Source organism: Lissotriton helveticus, chromosome 4_1 (assembly GCF_964261635.1).
Source record: "Lissotriton helveticus chromosome 4_1, aLisHel1.1, whole genome shotgun sequence".
NCBI lineage: Eukaryota > Metazoa > Chordata > Amphibia > Caudata > Salamandridae > Lissotriton > Lissotriton helveticus.
In genome coordinates, this window is record NC_136063.1 from 1,533,111,104 (window position 1) to 1,533,137,425 (window position 26,322).

Here is a 26,322-nt window from a genome sequence, read left to right on the forward strand (position 1 = left end):
TCAGTTGCCTGGAGTCCTGGAGTTGAGCGGCAGCGTTTTCCTGTGGGTGTCTCTCTTCAATTACAATAAAGAAGACTTTCAACCACTGCACCTCTTCTACGAATCTTCTTTGCTACAGCTACCAGCCCCAGGAGGAAAGGAGGAAGACTGAGTGGTGAAGAAGGAAGACCCCGCTAGGAGCCCGGAAGGACCAAAGAGTCCCATTAATCCCCCTTACTTTTTGTTGTCGGACTGGCTGATCGCAGAAAGCGAATCTATTACAAAATAAAATCCGCTTTACATAGACATACTCTCTCAAAAGTTTCTTCTGAGCCCGCTACACCGCAATATTCAAATGCTTTAACCCTGAGCTAGAGAATGTTGTTACTGTGGATGCTTGCAATAAAGAGTTTGGGGAGTCCTTTCTCAAATACATGTTGAGAGCAAGTAAACTGTAATTGCATACGCTTCTCATGCATTATCACTGTTGGAAGAAAAATTCTGGGTGATTAAGAAACCCTTTCTTGTGTGTGGGCCCTGGAGCATTTTAGATTGTTTGTGTGGTGTAAACAGTGCAGGGTACACAATGACCACAAACCTTTAGTGAACCTATTGACTACAGAAGGCTTGTTCAATGCATCCACTAGAATAGCAAGGATGTCAATGAGGTTACAAGACTTCATATATAAAATAGAATATGTACCATAAAAGCAGAATGTTCTGGCTGACTTTTTATCATACATGCCAGCAGACATACAGCAATGTGATACGCTTGTTTGAAATGAATATCAGATTGCTTTAATTTACGATAAAGAAATGACAAGATTAAAAGAAGAGGACTGGAAAATGGAATACGCTAAGGATGCAGTTTTACAGCAACTCATAGGATTTGTGAAACACGGATGGCCAAAAAAATCACTTATTCCTAAAGAGTTGAAACATTTTATGAAATTAAGAGGGAGTTATCTGTAGTTCCTGGGTTTGTACACAGATGTGATAGAATTGTTCCACCAACCACACTGAAAAATAGTATTGTGATACTGTGCCATGTAGGCCATGGTGGAATGTGAAAACCAAACAGGGTAATAAAATGGTATTGGTGGCCTGGTATGGACATTTGTGCGGAGAGAATGGTGAGAAATTGCATTTGGTGTGCTAATTCAGATTAGCCTTTAAGAACTTTGAGGCTCAATGAGGGTTTACTAGTACAAATTATTAGTGACAATAGGGTACAATTCCTGTCTAATTTAGCGAAGAGTTATTTTGAGATGGTGGGAGTAAAACATAGAACGACTTCTGTCTATAATCCTATTGGTAACAGAATGATCGAGAGGTTCAACAGAGAGCTGAAGAATACTACACAACTGGTCGTAAAGAATGGAGAAGATTGGGGGGTTCAAATTCTTTAAATTGTGTGCATGTATAGAACAACCATGAGGCTTTGGAGGTGTCCCTGTTTGAAGTTATGAGAGGAAGGGGGGGCAATGACTAAGTGCAATCCTGAATGGTTGTTCCAGGCATCTGATACCAGTGTTCCTGTGGAAGAGGTGAGAAAAAGGATTCTTAACAAGCACCATAAATATAAAGAAATGTTTGATCACAAGAGAGGGGGCAGAGAGTGTAGAAATCCTTAAGGGGATGTGGGTGAAAGTAAAGAAAACATGAAAAGTGAAAAAAGGAGAAAGTCAATTCTCTGAACCATTGCATGTGTCTAAATACTTACGCAACACTGTCCAGTTGAGTGATGGATGGAAAGGTATGGAATCTCAGAAGGATTGCAGTCCTAAAAGGGGACAGCAAATTATTTGAAAGGGAGTGACAGGAGACAGGAGGAGCGGTGATGAGTTCCAATTTGATTCTATAATGGAGAATCAGGGTTGGCATGATGAGGTTTTTGAGCATGAGAATAATGGTACGGCATATATGGAAGTAAACATGGAAAATAGAGAAGAAAACATGGCTCTAAATAATGGCAGGAATGTGGATGATTTGGTAATGCAAAGGGAAAGAGATGGAGAAGATGTAGCAGAAGATACAGTATTGAAGGGTGGTAGAAAATAAAAGGAATGTTCTGGCTGTGAGCTAGAGAGTGACAGTAAAGGCAAGGTATGTTCTGGTCGCAATAGTAGATTAGGCCTAAGTGGATGTCGGATTTGTATGTGAAGATAACAGGGGTTGAAGATGAGAGAGTACGTTATCTAAAAATAATCCAGACTCATTGCAAACTTGTTATAAAATAATACTGGTGTAATCCACACTCATTCTGAAGTTGTCATAAAATCATACTGGAGTAAAACACATTCTGAAGATATTAGCAAATCATCCAGTAGTTATTCACCGTAATCCTGAGGTTGTCCTGAAATCATCCTGGAGTAATTCGCACTCATCCTGAAGTAGTCAATTAGTATTCCTTGAGTAGTACACGATCATCACGCATTTTTTATTGAAGTAATCGGGACACCATCCTAGAGTTATCCACAATAATCCTGATATTGTCCTTAACCCCTTCTGCGCTCATGACAAGGTCAGCTCGTCATGGGCGTAACCTGCGCTACACGGATGACGAGCTGACCTTGTCACGTAACGCGGGATTATTAAAATCGCAGCGCGCAGCAGGAAAACCGCTAGCGCGCATGCGGTTAAATCATCCCTGAGTAATTCACTCTCATCCTGAAGTTGTCAATTAGTATTCCTTGAGTTGTAAAGGATCATCACACATTTTTAATTGAAGTAATCAGGACACCATCCTGGAGTAGTTCTTGTGATGACTAAAGTCATCTCATTTAAATATTATACCCGATAGGCACACTTCAGGATGGCTTGGATGACTTCCCCAGATAATTGCTGGAATAGTCTGGCTGAAGTCATCAGATGACTCTAGAATGCCTCTAGGAAGATCTTCCTTTTTGACTAGGGTTGTTAGTTACTTTTAGGACTTGTAGTCTATTTTAATGCATAGTTATGTGTTTGAAGAAAGGGAGATGTGTTATGTTTAGCAAATGTATTTGCTCAAGTGTAAGCTGTTGTATTAAGTATTATGTGTTTTCATTTGTATCCTATGAAGGTGACATTCCTTGAAGCATGCTTGGTGCTCCAGTTTGCTGCTGGCGGTATTGGAACCGTCAGTGGAGTCGCTTGAGGGAAGAGAGCAAGGTAGAACATAGCCTTCACCATTATGTACAATAGGTGTTTCAGTCTGGAATAAAACCTTTCAATTACTATTACGTGTGGACTCCAACTTTACAATTACACATATATTTAACTATTACAGTTTTGAACAGTGATATATTCTGCCTACCAGTAGCATTTGTTAGGATTCTGTTACATCATGGCGGCTATGCTTGGTGATGTCATTTGGGCGGTAGGACGGCTATGCTTTGCCAACAGATGTTCCGCATACAGGAAGGGTGAAGATGTGAACCGCCTGGTGAAGTTGGAAGGACTGGCAGCATGCAAGCGCTCAATGAGCCAAAGTCAGCCACTCGACCAAACGATTCCCTATTGGTTACGTAACCGTTTACAAGCAAACATGTAATTGGAGAATACGCTTCTATAACGAAGAAGAACGTCTTTGTAATAGAGCCCACTATAATAATTTCCAATGCTATTTCCTTTTGATAACCAAATCTTATTGCATTTTTTCACACAAAAAGATCGCGTTTCATTTCAGAAAACGTATGAGTATTAAGACATAAAGGTTTCGAATTGTTTCCATCTCAACTCAATGGAATAACGCGCTATTGTAAGATGGCCGCTACGTGTTCGCTCTGTCTGGTCAAAGAGATTCGCCATCTTTCAGTTTTGGTGGCGCAATGGGGAGTGACGCGGGGAGCTGGTAGGAGGGCGGGGCTGGCGATCCAGTCCCCGGTGCTGTCAGCTGTGAATTCGGTGCATCTCTTGGCTGTAATTTCGCTATCGGTCGCTAAATCGAGCACCTGTCATGGCGGCACAGAAGATCAACGAGGCCCTGGAGCACATCTCCAAAGCAGAAAAATGGTAGCTTGAATATAAATGCTATTTTAAAAATAAATCTGATAAATCATTAACTCCTGACTGCTGTTCCCCTATTTTATATGGACTGTTGTAGAGCCCCCGTTCTCACCCGTGGCGGGTTGGATAATATTGTGCAGATCCTGATCCACGCCATGACCCCTTGTGGTCTGTTTGCCTGGGATTATACTGTTTATGCATACAGTACTGGGGCGATTACTAGATGCATTTCCAAGATGCTTCCGTGTGCTTCCATTTTTTTTTATAAAGATTTACATTTTAGTAATTTTAAGAGGCACTGATTTCATTCATGGGTGGCATCAGCATTATTTTCGAAGTTCGTTAATTTCGCATGTTTTTTCCCATGCGTATAGTCCACTCCTTGTTTACTTCTAGTCACGCCTTTCTTTTCAGGCAAAAATAATAATTACGTTACTGTTGTGAAGGGCCGTATATTCCGATGTGTGAGCTTGCGTTTGTTGGTCATTTAATTGGCTTCGTGATTGCCTTTTCGATGTTCTGTGGAGTGCTTGCATCGCAGTGTATTGGGGGAAATGTACATGTCAAAAGTCCATCAAATCACCATACATTAATTTGCTTATCTTACATGCACCTTAGACAGAAACCAATATTTTTATTGTTTCCTTTTTCTCTGCTGCAAGCTTGTTTTCTCAATTTTAGTTGGCGCTTCTATGGGCGCCTTTCTTGTCCTTCATCGTTTTCCTTTCCGCACTGTCTTTCCTATTGACTTTTCATATATGTACATTTACTGTTGCTTTCCCATTCACTAATTTTCCAAGTTTTCCCCCATCGCCTTTTATCTATTATTCTCTTTCGTATATCCTCAGACGAAAGCACCTTTGACCATCCAGTAGGTCTGGTTTTAATGAGCTTCCATATGCAAATACTGGAAAGCACAAATGCTTTTTACACGTGTTAGCACATTAAACGACTCATTCGCTTTGTCAGTGCCTGTTTTGCAGTTGGCTTTGTTTTAACCTGTCGTTGGAGGTTTTATCATTATGTCAGATTTATGATGGATGGTGTGTACGGCTGGTTACATGAGCCTGAAGATGTCACTTAAGTGAATGGCATTTTCCGGGTATCTCTAGTGTAAGCTGGAGTCTGAGGGCATGGCTTTGGTGAACAAGAGTATTGGCTTTGATGTTAGTTTTGATAGGTATGGCGTGGAAAAATTCAACAGGAGCCCGAGGGTGTGAAACTCTAGTGAGCCCAGTTGGAGGATAGGTCATATGGTAAGCAGCAGCACAGGTCTAATTTTGTTGGTAATCCGAGAGCATGAATGTTGGAGGACAAGAATTGCAAGGAATGGCTGAGGAGTAGGTCCCTCATTTTGTATGAGTTAGTTGTTATGACTCTAAAGAATACTAGCATGTCTGTAGCTCTTTAGATGTTTGGAGTTGGTGACTTTGGCTCTTGCAGGCAAGAGCTTTAGAGTATGAGTATCATGGATGTGAGTTTGAGGCTATAGTTCTCAAATAGGTGAGATTAACGACTATGCCTGACAGTTATGGGTACAGCTTTTACTGTGGGTGTTCTCGGCAAGTATATTTTGTTTGGGTTATGGAAAGTTTAAGTCTTATCTGTGCCATTAAGAATTTGAACTGACTGGGTCAGTAGTATTTAGCAACCTCAACCAGTGTGGTAGGTGGCAGTTATATTTTGGGGAGGAGTCAGAATCTAGCTCTGACGACAACGGGTTAAAGTAAATGGCTTTTAGGTGTTGGTGTATGACTTTGTGGTAAGTGGGCACGAATGGGTATGGCCCTGGTCGAAAGAAGTTAGTAGAAAGTATTGTTCTGTAGTCAGTGCAGAAAATGAGGGAGGATCCAGCCAAATTCTAGATCTGACAGTTATTATTGAGCCGTATCTGCGATCAAGGGTATCCACAGTAAAATATTGTGAATATGTCTTTTTGTAATTTGACAACCCATTTAGCAGCACCCACACACTGTCTGCATTCCGTTTGGAGCAGCAGAAAATGAGGGAGGATCCAGCCAAATTCTAGATCTGACAGTTATTATTGAGCCGTATCTGCGATCAAGGGTATCCACAGTAAAATATTGTGAATATGTCCTTTTGTAATTTGACAACCCATTTAGCAGCACCCACACACTGTCTGCATTCTGTTTGGAGCAGCAACCTGCAGAGTGAGGGAGCATTCTTATTTTCACTCCTAGCAAGACACACAACAAAGCCCTCATTTAGAGAGTGATCATCTGAACTGGGAGCTAGCAGGAGCCTAACACAGAGATTACAACACCGTGGAGGGAAATAAAGGCACACAATTTATTACTTAACAAGTACTTAGCAGAAACAATTCTTTGGAGGCTTGTTTGTTTTGCATGCGCTGTAAGACTGTCAGAGGAATCTTTATATGTAATTATTATAATATCAATTTAAATATCTCTCATTAATTACTTTTTTAAATTACATTTCTTTTATAGTACTAATCATCCCAATGTAGGGTTTCAGAGCGCTTTACATCACATACAAACATTACAAAGAGATCATAAATCATACAAGTAAGTGAATCAAGGTACAGGAGTTTTGAAATTAGGCAGTGAGAGTGACAAGTTGTTGGGGTAACATATAAGACTTCATTACTACCCAAAAGATGCCTTTTTAGAATAACAAATGATTACGAAGGAAACAATACGTTTCTAAACCCATGTCCTGCAGTTTGCATGCATCTCCTTGATGTTGGTTCATAGTTCACTGTATCACTTTATGGATCAACTTATGAAGTGCTAGTAACAGAAGGAACTCTGTGGCAAGAGTAGTGACACACTGAGCCAAGGGTCTTCAAACCCCCTCCCCACTGTTTAGTAACGCCTAGAACACCAGAATATATGTCTGGCAATCATGTAACTGATTTCATTTTTAAAAGGGGCAACAGAACTTAATGCTTATTTAAACATTTACAATTTAATGGACTAATTATGTAAAATTCTGGGGGCCCCAATTATTTTTTTATACACTTGGGAGACGCAGCATTAAAATGTTTGCACTGAGCTATTTATGTAAAATACAGATCTGTGATATATATGCATGTTATTCAGTGTACTTTACAGAAGGCACATTAACCTTCTATGCTACCTTGTGTCAATATTGCGACTAGCCAAAACACAGATCTCTCCAGCAAGCGCATTAAGCACCAGAGTTATCTTACTGTATTGTTACCCTTTGAAATTGTTGGGCACACAAACCTCTATAGTAAGTGCTTTAACCCCTCGTATGTTTTACAATGCAACCGCTTTGTTTCCAATTAAATAAGCCAGAACAGATTTACTGTCAGGTTAGTCTTTGTTGCCAATTTGTTTGCAGCAGAGTTTTTAATAAATACAATTATATGTTGAATGTCAGGCTCTGCTTTTCATGACCCTGACTGTTGCGACTCCACCCCTTTCCCGCTGCCACCCATTGGCCCTCAACTTATATATTCCAGAAGTATATTGTTTCAATTCCCAGCACTTTCTGTGGTAGACCGGAGTCTGCTTTTTGGGCTGAGTTAATTAGTGGCCTGCAGGTATGGTTGTAGTTGGCTGGAGTTGGATGATGCAATGTGACTGGCAGGAGAAGAAGGGAATAGTCTTAAAAAGCAAGTGTCAAATGTTTTGCTAATAGGATGACCTAGTAAGTAGACGTTCACCTAAAACAATTGCACTGATCTGCAAAATTCGAATCCACAATGTCCCTGTATAGCTCGCCACATAATGTCAGCTCATATCTATCTATACCTCAAATATATCTTACATATTTTGGCTTATGCAATTTCATACCTCGTAAACCTCATCACTTTCTGTCGCTCTGTATCTGCATTTACTCCAAATGTATCTCATATATATGCTGCTAAGTCTGAAGTGCGCGTATGCCCCCGGGTCAAGTTCACGCTATATAAAACTCAATAAATAAAAAGTAAAAATAAAATTACAGTTGTTGTGAATAGTGCTTGGAAACTGTATAAGTGTAGAATGAAGTGCTATATAAAAGTTCTAATGGTTATTTGGTAGGTTGTGCTGGAAGCTGTAACTCAGGTTACTCTGAGCATTAAACAGGAGGTTTAATATGTTCATTTTGCCAATCTACATCAGATATGTAAATAATCACAAGATATATGCAGGTTATGTTGTTCATAAACTGTTTGTTGCTCTATGAAAATATCACAACACAACTTCAGGTTGACTCTTGAATGTGTTATGACGTGTTGATGATAGAATGTGTGAGACAAGGAGCTCTCCACATTATTTTATTGAGATTATTGTATTAGCAATCATGGTATTTCATCAGGTCCTTTCACCCTCATCACAGCACAAACTATATAACAAGGTATGTCTAACACAGCTGCAATTTAGGAACCCTGCTACCTCTCTTTAAACTTTTCTATATCTTAATTTCTCCCACTATTGGGAATGTATTTTAATGATAACATGTCCCTTGTCCTGTTCAATACTAGAATCAGTGGTGCCTTGATACCCCCACTCTTAATAGCTGGTGTGGAGGGCTGCCAATGAGCCCGATGAACTGGTGTGCATGGTTTCACTAAAACATTGATTTGTTATTTATGGGTCTTTTCTGTCTGCATGTCTGCAGAAAAAACCCTCTATATAGTGAGGGGTGTGGACGACTGGCTGCCAAAATGAGCCATGTAAATGGAAGGAGAAAGAGAAAAGATGAAATTAGAAGGACTGCGAGACAGGCATATAAAAATAGCAGGCAGGAGAGAGAAAGGTAAGAAATGTAGTAATGTTGGGAGAAAATATATATAGGTAGAAAGAAGGCATAAAATGAAAGGGTGGAAGAAGGACCTGTGGAAGGAAGAAACCATAAAAGTAAAGAAGAATAGGTAAAAGATAGGACTGGAGGGTCAAAGGATGGACGGGTGAAAGGATGGATTGATGGAACAACAGAGGGATATATTGAAGGGTGAAAGGATAAAGGGAAGGGAGGTCGAAAGAATGGATGGTTGAATGGGCGGATGCAATGATGGACAAAAGGGCGAAATGGTATATTGATGAAAGTATAAATGATGCTAGAGTGAACTAATGGATGTGTGTGTAAAGGATGGATGGAACAACGTATATTTAACGAGGACCCCCTGAAGACATAGATAATGTAGTTCCTAGGTCAGGGTAAAAATCTCATATGACAAAAAACAACCTAGGCAACTGAAGATATGAAGGACAATGATTGATGTGAAGGGACACAGGCTGACAATTATTCTGAAAGCACAATTTTATTCTCAAATTTAAAAACACAATAAACAGTGACAAGGAACAAATTTAAAAATATGTTGATCAAAAATTATTACACAGTAAAAATTCATAAATATGACATAGTGCATGAAATAATTTATACAATAACTAATACATAATATGAAACAAAAAGAAACAAAGTGTAATCCAATATTAAGAAATGAGTGGCCTAATGGTTCTCTACGCGCGTTTCGGCGACCAGCGCCTTCTTCTGGAGTTGCCACGTGATTTTCTAAAAGAGTAGAGAAAGTCATACAGAAAATACAATTATTTATGGCTAATGACCTGGCAAGTTAAAAGCAACTGTACTTTTCATCAACAATTCAGCCATAGTGTGAACCCTTTCATTTTACTAAATGACATAGTGTGTTTAGTAGAACTATTTAACCTTTGTTCATTTCCTTACTTATTCAGTTCCTTTCGGTGGGATAATAGTTAATTATATGGGTATTTACTATTCTCTATTGTACATGCGAGGTGGTTACAGGGAGTTAACAACCTAGTTCTATATTTCCCAAGACGTATCAGTCATTCCGGCTAAAACAGATAAATATTAGATATTAATTCATCGAATAAGTACTTACACGTAGTAGTGCAATGCGATTAATACGATGCAGCTGATATGACGTATCGTATTGTTGTCTTTATAAAACCTCGAGGCAGTCTTTGATAAAGCTTAGAAGAGATTTCAAAATTATAATCAAATATTAAGTCTCTTCAGGTAGACACATATTTCTTTTAGAGGCTTTAGAAAGTCACACATCTCCATGATTTTTTATTTAAAAATATAAATTAGAGAAATATAACACAAGTATTTTTGTTCTGGTGATTTCATTTTTTAGTGTTATCTTGTTAGAAGGTACTCTTGTTTCAAGTAATATAAATATTTTCAAACAACTATTTCTATTATTGAAAGAGGCATTTTGTTCAGAAAATAAACATAAACATTGCTACTAAGGGTATGCATACGACCCAACCATTAATTTTGCACAAGGACTGACAATTAACTAAAAGGTTATTTCTTCCGTCATCTCAACACTTTTTTCGGACCATGTGAATTTGGTTAATCTTGCCCTGATATAGATATCACATCATGCTCATATTTTAACTTACTGCGTTGGAGAGATTAGTAATAGTGCAGGGGATAAATTTAGACAGGGCATGCATCTATGTCAATACGTATTATGGGTAAGCTCAACCTAACTTACCCTCAATTTATGCGCCAGAGTTCATTTATTCTTTCAAAAGGATGTAGTTGTTGGCGTTTTAATGGCGGTGAATGATGGATCCCAAATATAGTTTTAATCAAATGTAGTATATTGAAAGATCTCCCTACCTAAAAAAGGACATTGGAGATAACTGTGAGACGAGCCTGTATTTGAGACAGGAATGCATTAATGTCATGCAGTATTTCAAAGTCGGACTTACTCGACAGTCGACGACAGGGCTCCTTCACTCACTTGAAGGGATGTGCAGACTGGCGTCTTGGTTTATATCAATTAATATATTTTAAAAGATCTCCCTGCCTAAGGAAAATAAGAAGCGGATTTTCGAGTTAGATATACTGTTATGTTCTGGCGGTCATTCAACTATGAGGCCAAACAGGGATTTAACTAAAGAACCAGGCGAGTCCGTTGTAACTTACCCGGCAATAGCCAGCAGGGCTCCTTAATTCCCTTGAAAAGATGCGAAAAATCGCGTTTTGTTCAGGGAGATGGGCGGCTCTTGACAAGTGTTTACATCGGTGGCTGATTTTATATATATAAGAGAAATTCCTGCCTGTAAACAAATATACATATAAGATAGGAGGACTTATTTTTATTCATTCTCGGTGATTTAAACTAGGGGGCAAGGCGGGTCAAATTTGACTTACCCGGTAATAGAAAGCAGGCTCCTTAGTTCACTCGAAGCACTGCAAGGACTCGCGTTTTGATAGGGGGACGTATCTTGGATCAGCTTTACGTCAATAATAAATGTTTTAAAAGATCTCCCTGCCTATAGGAAAACACACAGAGGATGGTTTTAAGAAAAAAGATATATTCTTATTCTTTAGCGATGAGTTAGTCAATGGGCAGGGCCGATCTGTGATAGCTTACCCGAGGATAGACGGCAGGGCTCCTTGATTCCCTCGAGATACCGCGCAAGCTACGTCTTGTGTCTCGACGGGTGGAGATGGTAAATGGGGTTTATCCGTGGGTCTCTCGCTTTTATATTAGTAATTTTAGTTCAAATCACCTCCAGCTGGAAAGATGTTTGTATTGCGAGAGGGAGAGGTAGGACTACCGTTACTAAGAGGTGCAGGGATCAAGGCTAAAGATAGATGACGGACTAACTAACTTCTGTTGTTTCGATCGATCCATGGCATCCATTACTAAGAGGTGCGAGGATCGCGACTGAAGGTAATTAATGGGCTGACTAACTTCTGTTATGGATCTGGCATTCATGATAATGCGCTATTATCTAAATTTATACCAGATGGGTTGGTCCGTGGTAGGAAATGGAGAGGGACTGATAAAAAGAAAGTTGAAAATTGGTATTGTTTAACACCAAATTGTTGGTGTGTTTACACTTGTTGGGCCAAGGATACATATTTCTAGTGATTCAGATGTCATTTCCAATTTAGGATTGAGCTTGGCAGCAACTAGAAGGTCAAAGGGTGTGGAACAGCTATTAAGCAGACATAATTGTTTTTACTTATATAAGAAGTGTCTGTTCTGTCTACAATATTTGCCCCTTTCTTTGTGTTAGTGGTAATGAGCAATGTTAAATATAATTGACAAAAAACTCTCATTTTTGGCAAGCGAACTAGACTTTTCTAGTGGTAATAATATTGATAGGTGGTAATTATACTAATGAATGGCATGTTCCCATGGGATTTCGCTGTTCAATCCCTGACTGAAGGAGTTAAAAACAAAAATCCAGAAGACTTCTCTCTTTTTCCTGATTGCAGTACCACCATTGGAATCCGGGGTATGTATTTTCTCTAGGATTCTCCACTTGAAGTCTTCTACACTGTGTCCTTTTTCTAGGAAATGTTTCACCATCGGTGAGGTAATCTTTTTTGTTCTTATAGCAGAACGATGCTCATTGAGACGGGTTTGGATCATGCGTGACGTTTCCCCTACATATCCTAAGAGGCAAGGACACTGTAAAAAGTATATCACATTGGTTGTTCTGCAGTTCCACATCTCTTTGGCTTTTGTTGTATGGCCATTGTGGGTGAATTCCTCTCCTCTTAGGATATTGCCACATGATGTACATGAAGAGCAAGGAAAGGTTCCTCTCACAGGATTATTGTTTAGAATTGATCGTTGCGTCCAATTCTCTTCAACTGAGGTATTTTTAAAACGAGAATGGACTATGTATTCTTTGATATTCTTATTTCTTTTGTGGGCAAAGAGGGGTTTGGCCAATCTCTGTTCATTTGAGCAATTGCTGTTTAAAATATGCCAGTTAGAGTTTATTACGTGCTTCACTTTTGCATTGACCGTCGAGTGTTTGGTTATGCAGACTATTTGGTCCTTTTGTTTCGTTGATTTCGTTCTTAAAAGACAATCACGGTCGTAGAACCGAGCTCTTTTGTAGGAGTGTCTCACTAATCGGTGAGGGTACCCTCTTTCTATGAATTTTGATCTCATTATAAGAGCTTGTCGGTCAAAATCTGCCAGATTCGTACAATTACGTCTGACCCTTAAGAACTGGGAAAACGGGATACTGTCTTTCTGTGTCGATGGATGGAAACTCTGGTAATGAAGCAACGTATTTCTGGCTGTCGGTTTTACATGTAGGTCAGTTATTAGGGTTCCGGCATCGTTTAGTATCTCAATATCTAAGAACTCCACTTTTTCCTTACTAATGTGTGAAGTAAATTTCAGGTTGGGATTTGCCGCATTGATCCATAAAATAAACTCATCCAGAGTCTCTCTCCCATCGGTCCAGATAAAAAAGATGTCATCAATATATCTGGACCAATGGGAGATGGACTCGAAGAAGGGGGCCACTTCGTTTTGGACGAATTCCTTTTCAAATGCAGCCATGAATATATTTGCTATTGAAGGGGCTACCGAAGCCCCCATGCTTACCCCCTTAATTTGGCGATAGATGTTATTTCCAAATTCAAATATATTTTCCGTTAGGACTATTTCTAGGCAAGCCAATAAGAAAGTTCTGGGACAAGGTATGTCATGGAGATCAATGAACCAGCCTGTCGTTTTCATTGCTTCTGCTAAAGGGATGTTACTATATAAGGACTCAACATCCATAGTTACTAATAAGTCATTGTTTGAGTTGAAGCTGAGTCCTTCTGTTTTCTGTATCATGTCTCCTGTGTCTCTTATGTAGGATTCAATTTTTGGTATATATGGACGTAAATAGTTATCAACAAACTTGGATAATGGTTCAGTTGCTGTACCTATGGTGGAGACAATAGGACGATAGGGCGGATTTAGAACATTTTTGTGTATCTTAGGGAGACCGTATACACATGCTGTTTTCCCATGGTTGTGGTTTAAAAAGTCAAACTCAAGGGAGGGACTGAATGTGGACGGTAGGCCGAGAGGTTTAATGATAGAATTTACTTCTTCCATGGTAAGTTTTTTGCTTTGAACGATACCATGGAAGAAGTAAATTCTATCATTAAACCTCTCGGCCTACCGTCCACATTCAGTCCCTCCCTTGAACAACTGGGACCCGAAGTTGCAACGTTTGAGTTGGTGGTTTTAAAGAAACTAGATCAAGCCTTAAAATTCATCCCTAAACCGATTTATAATCTAGGAAGAGAAGAACATGAGGCCCTAATATCTTTTTCAATGAATAAAGCCCTTACAATCAAAGGATGCGATAAGGGAGGGGGCATCGTTATTTTAGACACTTCTCAATATGAGAACAACATGCTCCAGATGCTCAATGATCCTACCTTCTATGCCCCTGTTAGAACTCACTCAACAATAAACTTATCTAAAAAAATCATGTCCCTGACTAAATCGGCACTAGAGAATGGATTCATTACCACAAAAGAGTTTGACTTTTTAAACCACAACCAGGGGAAAACAGCATGTGTATACGGTCTCCCTAAGATACACAAAAATGTTCTAAATCCGCCCTATCGTCCTATTGTCTCCACCATAGGTACAGCAACTGAACCATTATCCAAGTTTGTTGATAACTATTTACGTCCATATATACCAAAAATTGAATCCTACATAAGAGACACAGGAGACATGATACAGAAAACAGAAGGACTCAGCTTCAACTCAAACAATGACTTATTAGTAACTATGGATGTTGAGTCCTTATATAGTAACATCCCTTTAGCAGAAGCAATGAAAACGACAGGCTGGTTCATTGATCTCCATGACATACCTTGTCCCAGAACTTTCTTATTGGCTTGCCTAGAAATAGTCCTAACGGAAAATATATTTGAATTTGGAAATAACATCTATCGCCAAATTAAGGGGGTAAGCATGGGGGCTTCGGTAGCCCCTTCAATAGCAAATATATTCATGGCTGCATTTGAAAAGGAATTCGTCCAAAACGAAGTGGCCCCCTTCTTCGAGTCCATCTCCCATTGGTCCAGATATATTGATGACATCTTTTTTATCTGGACCGATGGGAGAGAGACTCTGGATGAGTTTATTTTATGGATCAATGCGGCAAATCCCAACCTGAAATTTACTTCACACATTAGTAAGGAAAAAGTGGAGTTCTTAGATATTGAGATACTAAACGATGCCGGAACCCTAATAACTGACCTACATGTAAAACCGACAGCCAGAAATACGTTGCTTCATTACCAGAGTTTCCATCCATCGACACAGAAAGACAGTATCCCGTTTTCCCAGTTCTTAAGGGTCAGACGTAATTGTACGAATCTGGCAGATTTTGACCGACAAGCTCTTATAATGAGATCAAAATTCATAGAAAGAGGGTACCCTCACCGATTAGTGAGACACTCCTACAAAAGAGCTCGGTTCTACGACCGTGATTGTCTTTTAAGAACGAAATCAACGAAACAAAAGGACCAAATAGTCTGCATAACCAAACACTCGACGGTCAATGCAAAAGTGAAGCACGTAATAAACTCTAACTGGCATATTTTAAACAGCAATTGCTCAAATGAACAGAGATTGGCCAAACCCCTCTTTGCCCACAAAAGAAATAAGAATATCAAAGAATACATAGTCCATTCTCGTTTTAAAAATACCTCAGTTGAAGAGAATTGGACGCAACGATCAATTCTAAACAATAATCCTGTGAGAGGAACCTTTCCTTGCTCTTCATGTACATCATGTGGCAATATCCTAAGAGGAGAGGAATTCACCCACAATGGCCATACAACAAAAGCCAAAGAGATGTGGAACTGCAGAACAACCAATGTGATATACTTTTTACAGTGTCCTTGCCTCTTAGGATATGTAGGGGAAACGTCACGCATGATCCAAACCCGTCTCAATGAGCATCGTTCTGCTATAAGAACAAAAAAGATTACCTCACCGATGGTGAAACATTTCCTAGAAAAAGGACACAGTGTAGAAGACTTCAAGTGGAGAATCCTAGAGAAAATACATACCCCGGATTCCAATGGTGGTACTGCAATCAGGAAAAAGAGAGAAGTCTTCTGGATTTTTGTTTTTAACTCCTTCAGTCAGGGATTGAACAGCGAAATCCCATGGGAACATGCCATTCATTAATATAATTACCACCTATCAATATTATTACCACTAGAAAAGTCTAGTTCGCTTGCCAAAAATGAGAGTTTTTTGTCAATTATATTTAACATTGCTCATTACCACTAACACAAAGAAAGGGGCAAATATTGTAGACAGAACAGACACTTCTTATATAAGTAAAAACAATTATGTCTGCTTAATAGCTGTTCCACACCCTTTGACCTTCTAGTTGCTGCCAAGCTCAATCCTAAATTGGAAATGACATCTGAATCACTAGAAATATGTATCCTTGGCCCAACAAGTGTAAACACACCAACAATTTGGTGTTAAACAATACCAATTTTCAACTTTCTTTTTATCAGTCCCTCTCCATTTCCTACCACGGACCAACCCATCTGGTATAAATTTAGATAATAGCGCATTATCATGAATGCCAGATCCATAACAGAAGTTAGTCAGCCCATTAATTACCTTCAGTCGCGATCCTCGCACCTCTTAGTAATGGATGCCATGGATCGATCGAAACAACAGAAGTTAGTTAGTCCGTCATCTATCTTTAGCCTTGATCCCTGCACCTCTTAGTAACGGTAGTCCTACCTCTCCCTCTCGCAATACAAACATCTTTCCAGCTGGAGGTGATTTGAACTAAAATTACTAATATAAAAGCGAGAGACCCACGGATAAACCCCATTTACCATCTCCACCCGTCGAGACACAAGACGTAGCTTGCGCGGTATCTCGAGGGAATCAAGGAGCCCTGCCGTCTATCCTCGGGTAAGCTATCACAGATCGGCCCTGCCCATTGACTAACTCATCGCTAAAGAATAAGAATATATCTTTTTTCTTAAAACCATCCTCTGTGTGTTTTCCTATAGGCAGGGAGATCTTTTAAAACATTTATTATTGACGTAAAGCTGATCCAAGATACGTCCCCCTATCAAAACGCGAGTCCTTGCAGTGCTTCGAGTGAACTAAGGAGCCTGCTTTCTATTACCGGGTAAGTCAAATTTGACCCGCCTTGCCCCCTAGTTTAAATCACCGAGAATGAATAAAAATAAGTCCTCCTATCTTATATGTATATTTGTTTACAGGCAGGAATTTCTCTTATATATATAAAATCAGCCACCGATGTAAACACTTGTCAAGAGCCGCCCATCTCCCTGAACAAAACGCGATTTTTCGCATCTTTTCAAGGGAATTAAGGAGCCCTGCTGGCTATTGCCGGGTAAGTTACAACGGACTCGCCTGGTTCTTTAGTTAAATCCCTGTTTGGCCTCAGTTGAATGACCGCCAGAACATAACAGTATATCTAACTCGAAAATCCGCTTCTTATTTTCCTTAGGCAGGGAGATCTTTTAAAATATATTAATTGATATAAACCAAGACGCCAGTCTGCACATCCCTTCAAGTGAGTGAAGGAGCCCTGTCGTCGACTGTCGAGTAAGTCCGACTTTGAAATACTGCATGACATTAATGCATTCCTGTCTCAAATACAGGCTCGTCTCACAGTTATCTCCAATGTCCTTTTTTAGGTAGGGAGATCTTTCAATATACTACATTTGATTAAAACTATATTTGGGATCCATCATTCACCGCCATTAAAACGCCAACAACTACATCCTTTTGAAAGAATAAATGAACTCTGGCGCATAAATTGAGGGTAAGTTAGGTTGAGCTTACCCATAATACGTATTGACATAGATGCATGCCCTGTCTAAATTTATCCCCTGCACTATTACTAATCTCTCCAACGCAGTAAGTTAAAATATGAGCATGATGTGATATCTATATCAGGGCAAGATTAACCAAATTCACATGGTCCGAAAAAAGTGTTGAGATGACGGAAGAAATAACCTTTTAGTTAATTGTCAGTCCTTGTGCAAAATTAATGGTTGGGTCGTATGCATACCCTTAGTAGCAATGTTTATGTTTATTTTCTGAACAAAATGCCTCTTTCAATAATAGAAATAGTTGTTTGAAAATATTTATATTACTTGAAACAAGAGTACCTTCTAACAAGATAACACTAAAAAATGAAATCACCAGAACAAAAATACTTGTGTTATATTTCTCTAATTTATATTTTTAAATAAAAAATCATGGAGATGTGTGACTTTCTAAAGCCTCTAAAAGAAATATGTGTCTACCTGAAGAGACTTAATATTTGATTATAATTTTGAAATCTCTTCTAAGCTTTATCAAAGACTGCCTCGAGGTTTTATAAAGACAACAATACGATACGTCATATCAGCTGCATCGTATTAATCGCATTGCACTACTACGTGTAAGTACTTATTCGATGAATTAATATCTAATATTTATCTGTTTTAGCCGGAATGACTGATACGTCTTGGGAAATATAGAACTAGGTTGTTAACTCCCTGTAACCACCTCGCATGTACAATAGAGAATAGTAAATACCCATATAATTAACTATTATCCCACCGAAAGGAACTGAATAAGTAAGGAAATGAACAAAGGTTAAATAGTTCTACTAAACACACTATGTCATTTAGTAAAATGAAAGGGTTCACACTATGGCTGAATTGTTGATGAAAAGTACAGTTGCTTTTAACTTGCCAGGTCATTAGCCATAAATAATTGTATTTTCTGTATGACTTTCTCTACTCTTTTAGAAAATCACGTGGCAACTCCAGAAGAAGGCGCTGGTCGCCGAAACGCGCGTAGAGAACCATTAGGCCACTCATTTCTTAATATTGGATTACACTTTGTTTCTTTTTGTTTCATATTATGTATTAGTTATTGTATAAATTATTTCATGCACTATGTCATATTTATGAATTTTTACTGTGTAATAATTTTTGATCAACATATTTTTAAATTTGTTCCTTGTCACTGTTTATTGTGTTTTTAAATTTGAGAATAAAATTGTGCTTTCAGAATAATTGTCAGCCTGTGTCCCTTCACATCAATCATTGTCCTTCATATCTTCAGTTGCCTAGGTTGTTTTTTGTCATATAAAGGATGGATGGATACATACACGTATTTAATACATGGCATTCTGTAATTCCTGTATAAATGTCTGCCTCTAACTGCTTGAGAATCGGCGACTTGTGATGCTCCCGTTACTGATTATAAAGAAAAGACGTCAGAACTCTACTATTCTAATTTATTACAGACGAGTTCTGATGATATAAAATCACTGCTGCCAGAGCTAGCGGCCAGGGTGAATAGCAGGTCCTGTCACATAATTGAAGCAGCTGTTTACAGCAACAAAAACAGAACTTTGCTTTTCTTTCTTCTGTTCTCTTTTATTTTAAGCTTACAATGATCAGCAGAGAGAACATGTTTATTTTTTGCACTCATTAGATAGTTGGAGAAAAGCTAGACATTTTCTGCATGTTCCTACACATTCAGAGCTATGGCAGCTTTTTTTTTTTCGAAAACTGACTTGTATTGAACTGTTTATAATATCTGTTTGGAACAATTATCTAACACGTTTTGATGTATTTAATTTTGCACTAGAGATTTTATTATTATTCTTCATGTTTGCAAACATGCTCACTCTTTCCGCCAGCAGCGCCCCAGCCGCCGCTGGGCCGCCCGCTCTGCCGGTCCAGTTCCCGCGCCTCCTGCCTGCGGCCCCGCCCCCTCGCCAGACGATTGGGTAACCCCTTCCCGCCTCCCAGCGGACCCGCCCTCCCTGCTCCCCTCTTAAGGGGACCTCGCCTGCTTCTGGGGAGCGACCACTGCGCCTCTGGCCTGGTCGCCCCCCTGCTCCTCTCCGCGCCTGCCACAGAAGCCCCTGCTTACCTGCTGACAGAGTTCCTTCGCCGACGCCTCCAGCAGCGCCCCAGCCGCCGCTGGGCCGCCCGCTCTGCCGGTCCCGTTCCCGCGCCTCCTGCCTGCGGCCCCGCCCCCTCGCCAGACGATTGGGTAACCCCTTCCCGCCTCCCAGCGGACCCGCCCTCCCTGCTCCCCTCTTAAGGGGACCTCGGCTGCTTCTGGGGAGCGACCACTGCGCCTCTGGCCTGGTCGCCCCCCTGTTCCTCTCCGCTCCTGCCACAGAAGCCCCTGCTTACCTGCTGACAGAGTTCCTTCGCCGACGCCGCCAGCAGCGCCCCAGCCGCCACTGGGCCGCCCGCTCTGACGGTCCCGTTCCCGCGCCTCCTGCCTGCGGCCCCGCCCCCTCGCCAGACGATTGGGTAACCCCTTCCCTCCTCCCAGCGGACCCGCCCTCCCTGCTCCCCTCTTATGACGCCCCCTCAGCGACCGCGCAGCGGACGCGCGCAGCGGGAGCACCGAATGAGCGCCAAAGGTAAGCCCGTCTGCGCCCGTCCGCGCCTGGACCGCGCCCAGTGCCAGGACCCCTGGCCCCCACCGTCGGAAGTCGACCAGACGAACCTACGACGCCACCGAACTCAACGCTCTCAACACCGGCCGAACCCCGGGTTGCTACCGAGCCACACCGAGACGCACCCACGGACCCTTCAGCTGCTACTCCTGCAAGTTCACCTGCGACCGGACCCACGCTACACCAGCACCCACCAAGCCGAACTCCAGCAGCACCCACCTGAAGTGCATCCTGCTCAACACCCGCTCCGTCCACAGACACGCCGTCGAGCTCTGGAACCTGCTCGACACCACAGACCCAGACGTCGCCTTCCTCACGGAAACCTGAATGAACGCCTCCTCAGCGCCCGACATCGCCATCGCCATCCCGGACGGCTACAAGATCATCCGGAGGGACCGCGTCAACCAGACAGGAGGAGGCATCGCCATCATCCACAGGAACACCATCCGCATCACGACCAACACCGACGACACCCTCGCACCCGCCGAACACCTGCACTTCCAGATCCACGTCAACCCCAAGACCACCCTCAGAGGCACCCTCATCTACAGACCCCCGGGACCACGCACACAATTCAGCGAAGACATCGCCGACTTCGTCAGCCCGCTCGCCCTCCCCTCAGCCGACTACATCCTCCTCGGGGACCTCAACTTCCACCTGGAGAACAACAGCGACCGCAACACCACCACCCTGCTGGACAACCTCGCCAACCTCGGACTCAAGCAACTGGTGACCACCCCCACCCACTACGCCGGACACACGCTCGACCCGATCTTCTCTTCCAGCAAGGACATCGCCTTCAGCCACGCCACGGGACTCCAATGGACGGACCACATCTGCATCCACTTCAGCTACAGAAGGACCACGCTCCACCATCACCAGCAACAGGCTCCCCGCAGCTCAACTGGACCCCTGGGGGAGGGGTAGGGAGTGGGGTGGGGTGCTAGTTTGGAAGCACCACTCCCGTCTCACTGCTGCAGCTTTTGTTACAGGGGGCCGATATTGCAGCTAAAACCGGCCCCATGTAACAAAAATGCCCCTCCCCCAACCGCCTGGGGTACAACACCTTCCCAAAGTTTAACTAACCTCATGCTTAACAGTGTATCTTTAACATTTATTCCAGGAAAGGATGTCAGCCTCTGGGAGACCAAGTATCTCTTCTAGACCACAGTGTTAGTAAAGCAGTTTAGGAGTAGCCTAGAGTTTCCTCTAGTGCATTAATGGTCGAAATGCATTTTTTTCTGAGATATGCCTGAGCCCCAAATCTAACCTTAACGGGACCAGAGGATTGCTAACCGGAAGGCTCAGCACTTGCCTTGCACCGTAAAGAGCAGCGCCCAGTGCTTGGTATATATCTACACCACCGAAGTGACTGGCTAATTCATCGAAGAGTAAAAAGATAAATTTAGAAGATTGGAGAAGTAAAGGATAGATCGTTATGGGGGTTGTAAGGTTGAAGGGACCTCTAATATGGAGGGTTGGGCTAGTTCGGTGCAATTAGAGGGATGTTACAAGGTGGGCTGTATTTTAATTTTCTGGTTACTCTTGTCACCTTTGCTAATCCATGTGAACACCTTTCAGGAATGTAGTTAAGGGTGTTAGAAGTGTGATTAGGAAGGGAGGACTCGATAAAGATTACGGATAACTGATCAAGGCCTTTTCTTTCGTTCATCTTCCTTGTCACTGTGCTTACTATAATAAGGTCAGACTAAACCCAATAGTATTTGTGAGATACTGCTATCCCTTGATTTTCTCTAAATAAACTGACCTGAATTAATTAGAAAACTCTTAAGCATGATATGGAAGAGAGAATTTGAGAGCCCAATGTCTCATAATCTATTACACGTACCTCATGGCAACCCACCTTCCTGCGATGATCTTACCGCTTTCTTCACGGAGAAATCTCGAGCCATATCCATTGACCTAGCTGATAAGAAGGCTTTACTTTCGTCTCCTATTACTACCTCACCCATTGACTCCTCTGTGAGGTTTAAACCGACCTCCACAAATCCCAAGAACAATGCATCTTAGTGCACCTTTACCACCTTTAGCGAATATGAGATCTTCAAGATTCTTCAGAATATCAACCCTTCCAACCACTTCAGCGACCCATTGCCCCTTCTATTTTCAAAGAAATCAAGAATGCTCTGATCCCCACATGGAGTAGGATTGTTAATGCTTCCCTAGCACAAGGCATGACTCCTGAATGCCTCAAAGCAGCTCAGGTAACACCCATACTAAAAAAAAACTAACGCTGACAAATCTGATCTCAATAACTTCCGCCTCGTTTCCAACATCCCCACCTTAGCGAAACTACTAGAAAAATGTGTACAATCTCAACTCTGTGCCCACATTGAGAACAACCAACTCCTAGATCAGCACCAATCAGGCTTTAGGAAGTGGCACAGCAACGAATCGGCTCTCACTCACGTCTTTGATGAGATCTTAATTATGCTCGACCAAAATGAATCCTGATCCTAATCGTCTTTGACCTTTCCTCCGCATTTGACACGGTTAATCATGACAACTTTCTATCTATCCTGCAAAATAGAATGTGTTTTTCTGATCAGGTGTTACTATGGTTCTCATCCTTCCTTCAGTACAGAACTGAGAGTCAAGGCAAACCACTCTCTCTCCCAGCCCTCTCCAGTATTCATGGGGCTCCCCCAAGGATCCGCTCTGTCTCCTATCCTCTTCAATCTTTTCTTGGAACCTCTTGCTCATTCCCTAAATTCCATGAACATTCTCTTCCACATGTATGCAGATGACACACAATTATATTTGAAAATTTCATTCTCTGAAAACATCATCTCACTTAACACTATCTTAATGTTTACTCAATACTGGTTAATGGAGGATCATCTACTGCTCAACACCTCAAAAACGGAATTCCTGCTCATCTCTCCCCCCTGAATCGCATCCCCAAGTTAGACCTCTGGCTGAGCCACTTCACTGCTTTCCACTGTACGCCTCTTATCGTAGATGCAGCCAAGTCTCTCGGTATCACTATGGACAAGCATCTGAACATGAAAGGTCACATCAGCAATGTATGCAAAGGAGCCAACCACTTGATGAAAACTCTAAGAAATATCAAACCTTTCCTTCCCCCTAATGATTTCAAGCAAGTGGTTCAAGCGCTTGTCATGCCAAGGCTAGACTACGGCAGTGCTACCCTCTGTGGCCTTCCCAAATACGTTCTGGCTCCACTTAGGGCTGCACTCAACTCAGCTGCTAGACTGGTTACGGATTCTAAGCGAAAATATCATATATCCCCAGTCCTTAAATCCCTCAATTGGCTTCCCTTCGAAGCATGAATTCAATTAAAGATTGCTGTTCTCACTCACAAAGCCCTTCACCTAAATACTCCAACGTACCTTGCAGAAAAACTTACTTTATCCTGTGGAGTAAGAGCCTCAAGAAGTGCCTCCTCCCTCCTCCTCAAACCTCTTATCCTTAAGAAAAAGAGACGTTGCCACCGAGCTTTCTCCAGAGCCGCCCCTAAAATTAGAAACTCTCTCCTGCCGGAAATTTGCAGAATCTCCTCATTGACAGCGTTCAAAGTGGAAGCCAAAAGATTCCTAATGAACAAATTCATACCCTAATAGGGTTAGTCGCACAGGCCCGTGGACATTTCTCCTGCTGACTTTGTTCTTATTTTGTTTACAGCTCCCCCCTGAACATTGTGTTTTACCCTTGTTTACCCCCTACATTTGTTTTATTGTATTACCCTCCTATTTGTATTCTATAATTTATTCTCTTTCTCTCCCGTACTCTTCTAGATATTGCCTCTGATATTTGTTGTCTTCCTCCCTTCATATTGTAAAGCGCTCTGTTATTCCTAAGGAACTTGTTAGCGCTATACATTTTTTTATAAATAAATAAATAAATAATACACAGTAGAAATATTTCTGATCTAGATTGCAGCGGTGGTATTTTATGTCATTCACATTACAGTATACAGCAGTGGGTCAGCCCACATGAGCCATCATCTACATTTACTGTGGGTGACAGCCTTCTTCTGCTCTTTCAGAAGGTGCACATATGCACACTAAATACCCTTTATTTCCCAGGGACTACTATGACAGTGTACAAAGCCATAAGGCTTGGCACCATACCTGTCGTCTTTCCTAGTGCTTGCCAATATTATGTTGATTCTTTTCCTTGATTGTTGATCCTAATATGCTATTTTTATTGGTTTCATTTTTAGCCTTAAAACAAGTTTTTTAAAGTGGAAGCCAGAGTATGATGGAGCTGCGTCAGAGTATGCAAAAGCAGGTATGGACTTGGAGAATTTATGCCTTCTGAAGTTGTTAATGACAGAATAAAACCAATGTATCATGGGCCTAAGATAAAGGAAGTGCTTCCTTTTGAATGTTGGGGTTTAAAAAGCATATAGAAGTGAGCAATTTGTTGTGGGAGTTTATTTTGGACATTAAAGTGCATGTGCCAACCACTGACACAAAATATATTTGATATTGTCTTGTCATGAAAAAATTGTGTAGGCATGTATATTTATTTCATTATCCACATTTGTGCATTTTTAATATTGTATACTTTAACCTCTACCTAATTGCTCTGTCCCCTTACCGTATGTCTATTTTTAGGTCGAGCCTGGTCAGCGCATGCGCTGCTGCGAGGCATGCTGTATTGGAGTATGGCTTTAAAGCCCCGCCCATATTTTTAATTGGCTTATGTCATTGTCCTTCGTAACCGCTGGCTTCCGAGTCATTATTAGTCTTGTTAGCCCCTCCTGGGTACCGCCCTGTCTGTATTTGTTGCCTCTCATAACGACTGGACCTTTTACTTGTCTTGTTACACAGTCTGCTTCATGTTAGCTGCAAGCACTATTTTTTTTAATGATTTTCCCCTATACCACCCACTACGTCGCAGCACTCCGCTCTCTTTTATTTCATTTACTAATTTCGTTCCGCTTTAACTATAGTGGCCATGTTTCTTTCTTTATTTATATTAGCAGCGTGGTCCGCTATAAGTATAGCTGCCGCACTGATATATTTATTTGTTTGTTTACTAGTGCTCATGCGGCGCTTTCACATTCATGGAATCTGCGCCCCTTCTTTAGACAAGCTGTGTCTAAAGAAAGGTGTGCAGCCGCTATTAAAGTGAATGCGTGGCATGTGCGCTTTTACAAAAACAGATGCTTTTGGTGCCCCATGCTGTGGTTTCACTTTAATAGATTTGATGCGACTTGTCTAAAGAAAGGGGCGCGGCCTCCATGAATGTGAAAGTGCTGCATAGGCGCTAGTAATTTGCAATGCAATAGGTCTCGCATTTGCCAGAGTTTAAGCTATTGCATTGCCAAAAGCTCAAACTCTCGTAAATGCAAGACCTATAGCATTGCAAATACTTGTTCCCTTTAGAGTCGGGGCTTTCAAAAGGATGGCTCCATCTTTAACAAGCATTGGCACTGCCAGTAGTTCAGCCTTTCAATGTGCTATACATTATACTCTCACATTACCACCACTCATACAAATTCCTGCTTCCCAGTGCACTCACACAAGCACAGTGCTTATTTTGCACTCAACCCCTCACAAGCATGCCTCTCTCCGCTCATACCACTACATTCCTAGTGCACTTTCATTCTCCAGTGCACACACACTCGCTCCTCTGCATGGCCTACTGGTTTTACAGTCATAGGTCTGCCCAGCATATGCAGTACAGTTACTTCACACCATGAGAGTAGGAACCAGAAGGGAAAGAAATGTATTGCCCTCTGCCGAAAGTCCGCTATCATTTGTCCGCAATTTCAGTGGTGGCTCTGGAGGTATCTTGTCTCTTCCCTTAATTCTTTACAATGACTCCAGTCAGTTCTCTCTCTCTTTCTCATATCACTTTTTGTTTTTTCTTTGCTTTCTCTGTACTGTTTCTCTTTCTTTCTCTCTCTTGTTTCTCTCATTCTTTCTTTCTCTTTGTTTCTTTCTCTTTTGTCTCACTTGCCCTTTCTCTACTCTTTATTTACAACTCTCACTTTTTCTTTTTTCTATCTTTCATTCTATCCTTTTTTTCATTTTCTTCCCCTTTCTTTCTTTTACAATACTTCTTGTTTTTTCTTTCTCTCCTTTTTTCCCTTTCACTT

General features: G+C 41.3%; 1 protein-coding gene across 1 annotated transcript in view; it reads left to right on the top strand.

Moving 5' to 3' along the window:
- Positions 1–3,810: 3,810 nt before the first annotated feature.
- The window catches only part of NAPG (NSF attachment protein gamma), a 154,097-nt gene continuing 131,585 nt past the window's right edge, over positions 3,811–26,322 (top strand). Inside the window, exons 1-2 of the mRNA XM_078688150.1 lie at positions 3,811–3,975; positions 24,436–24,503. Of these exons, the coding sequence (XP_078544276.1) occupies positions 3,920–3,975; positions 24,436–24,503 (124 nt within the window). The 5' untranslated portion in view covers positions 3,811–3,919. The remainder of the gene's footprint in view (positions 3,976–24,435; positions 24,504–26,322) is intronic.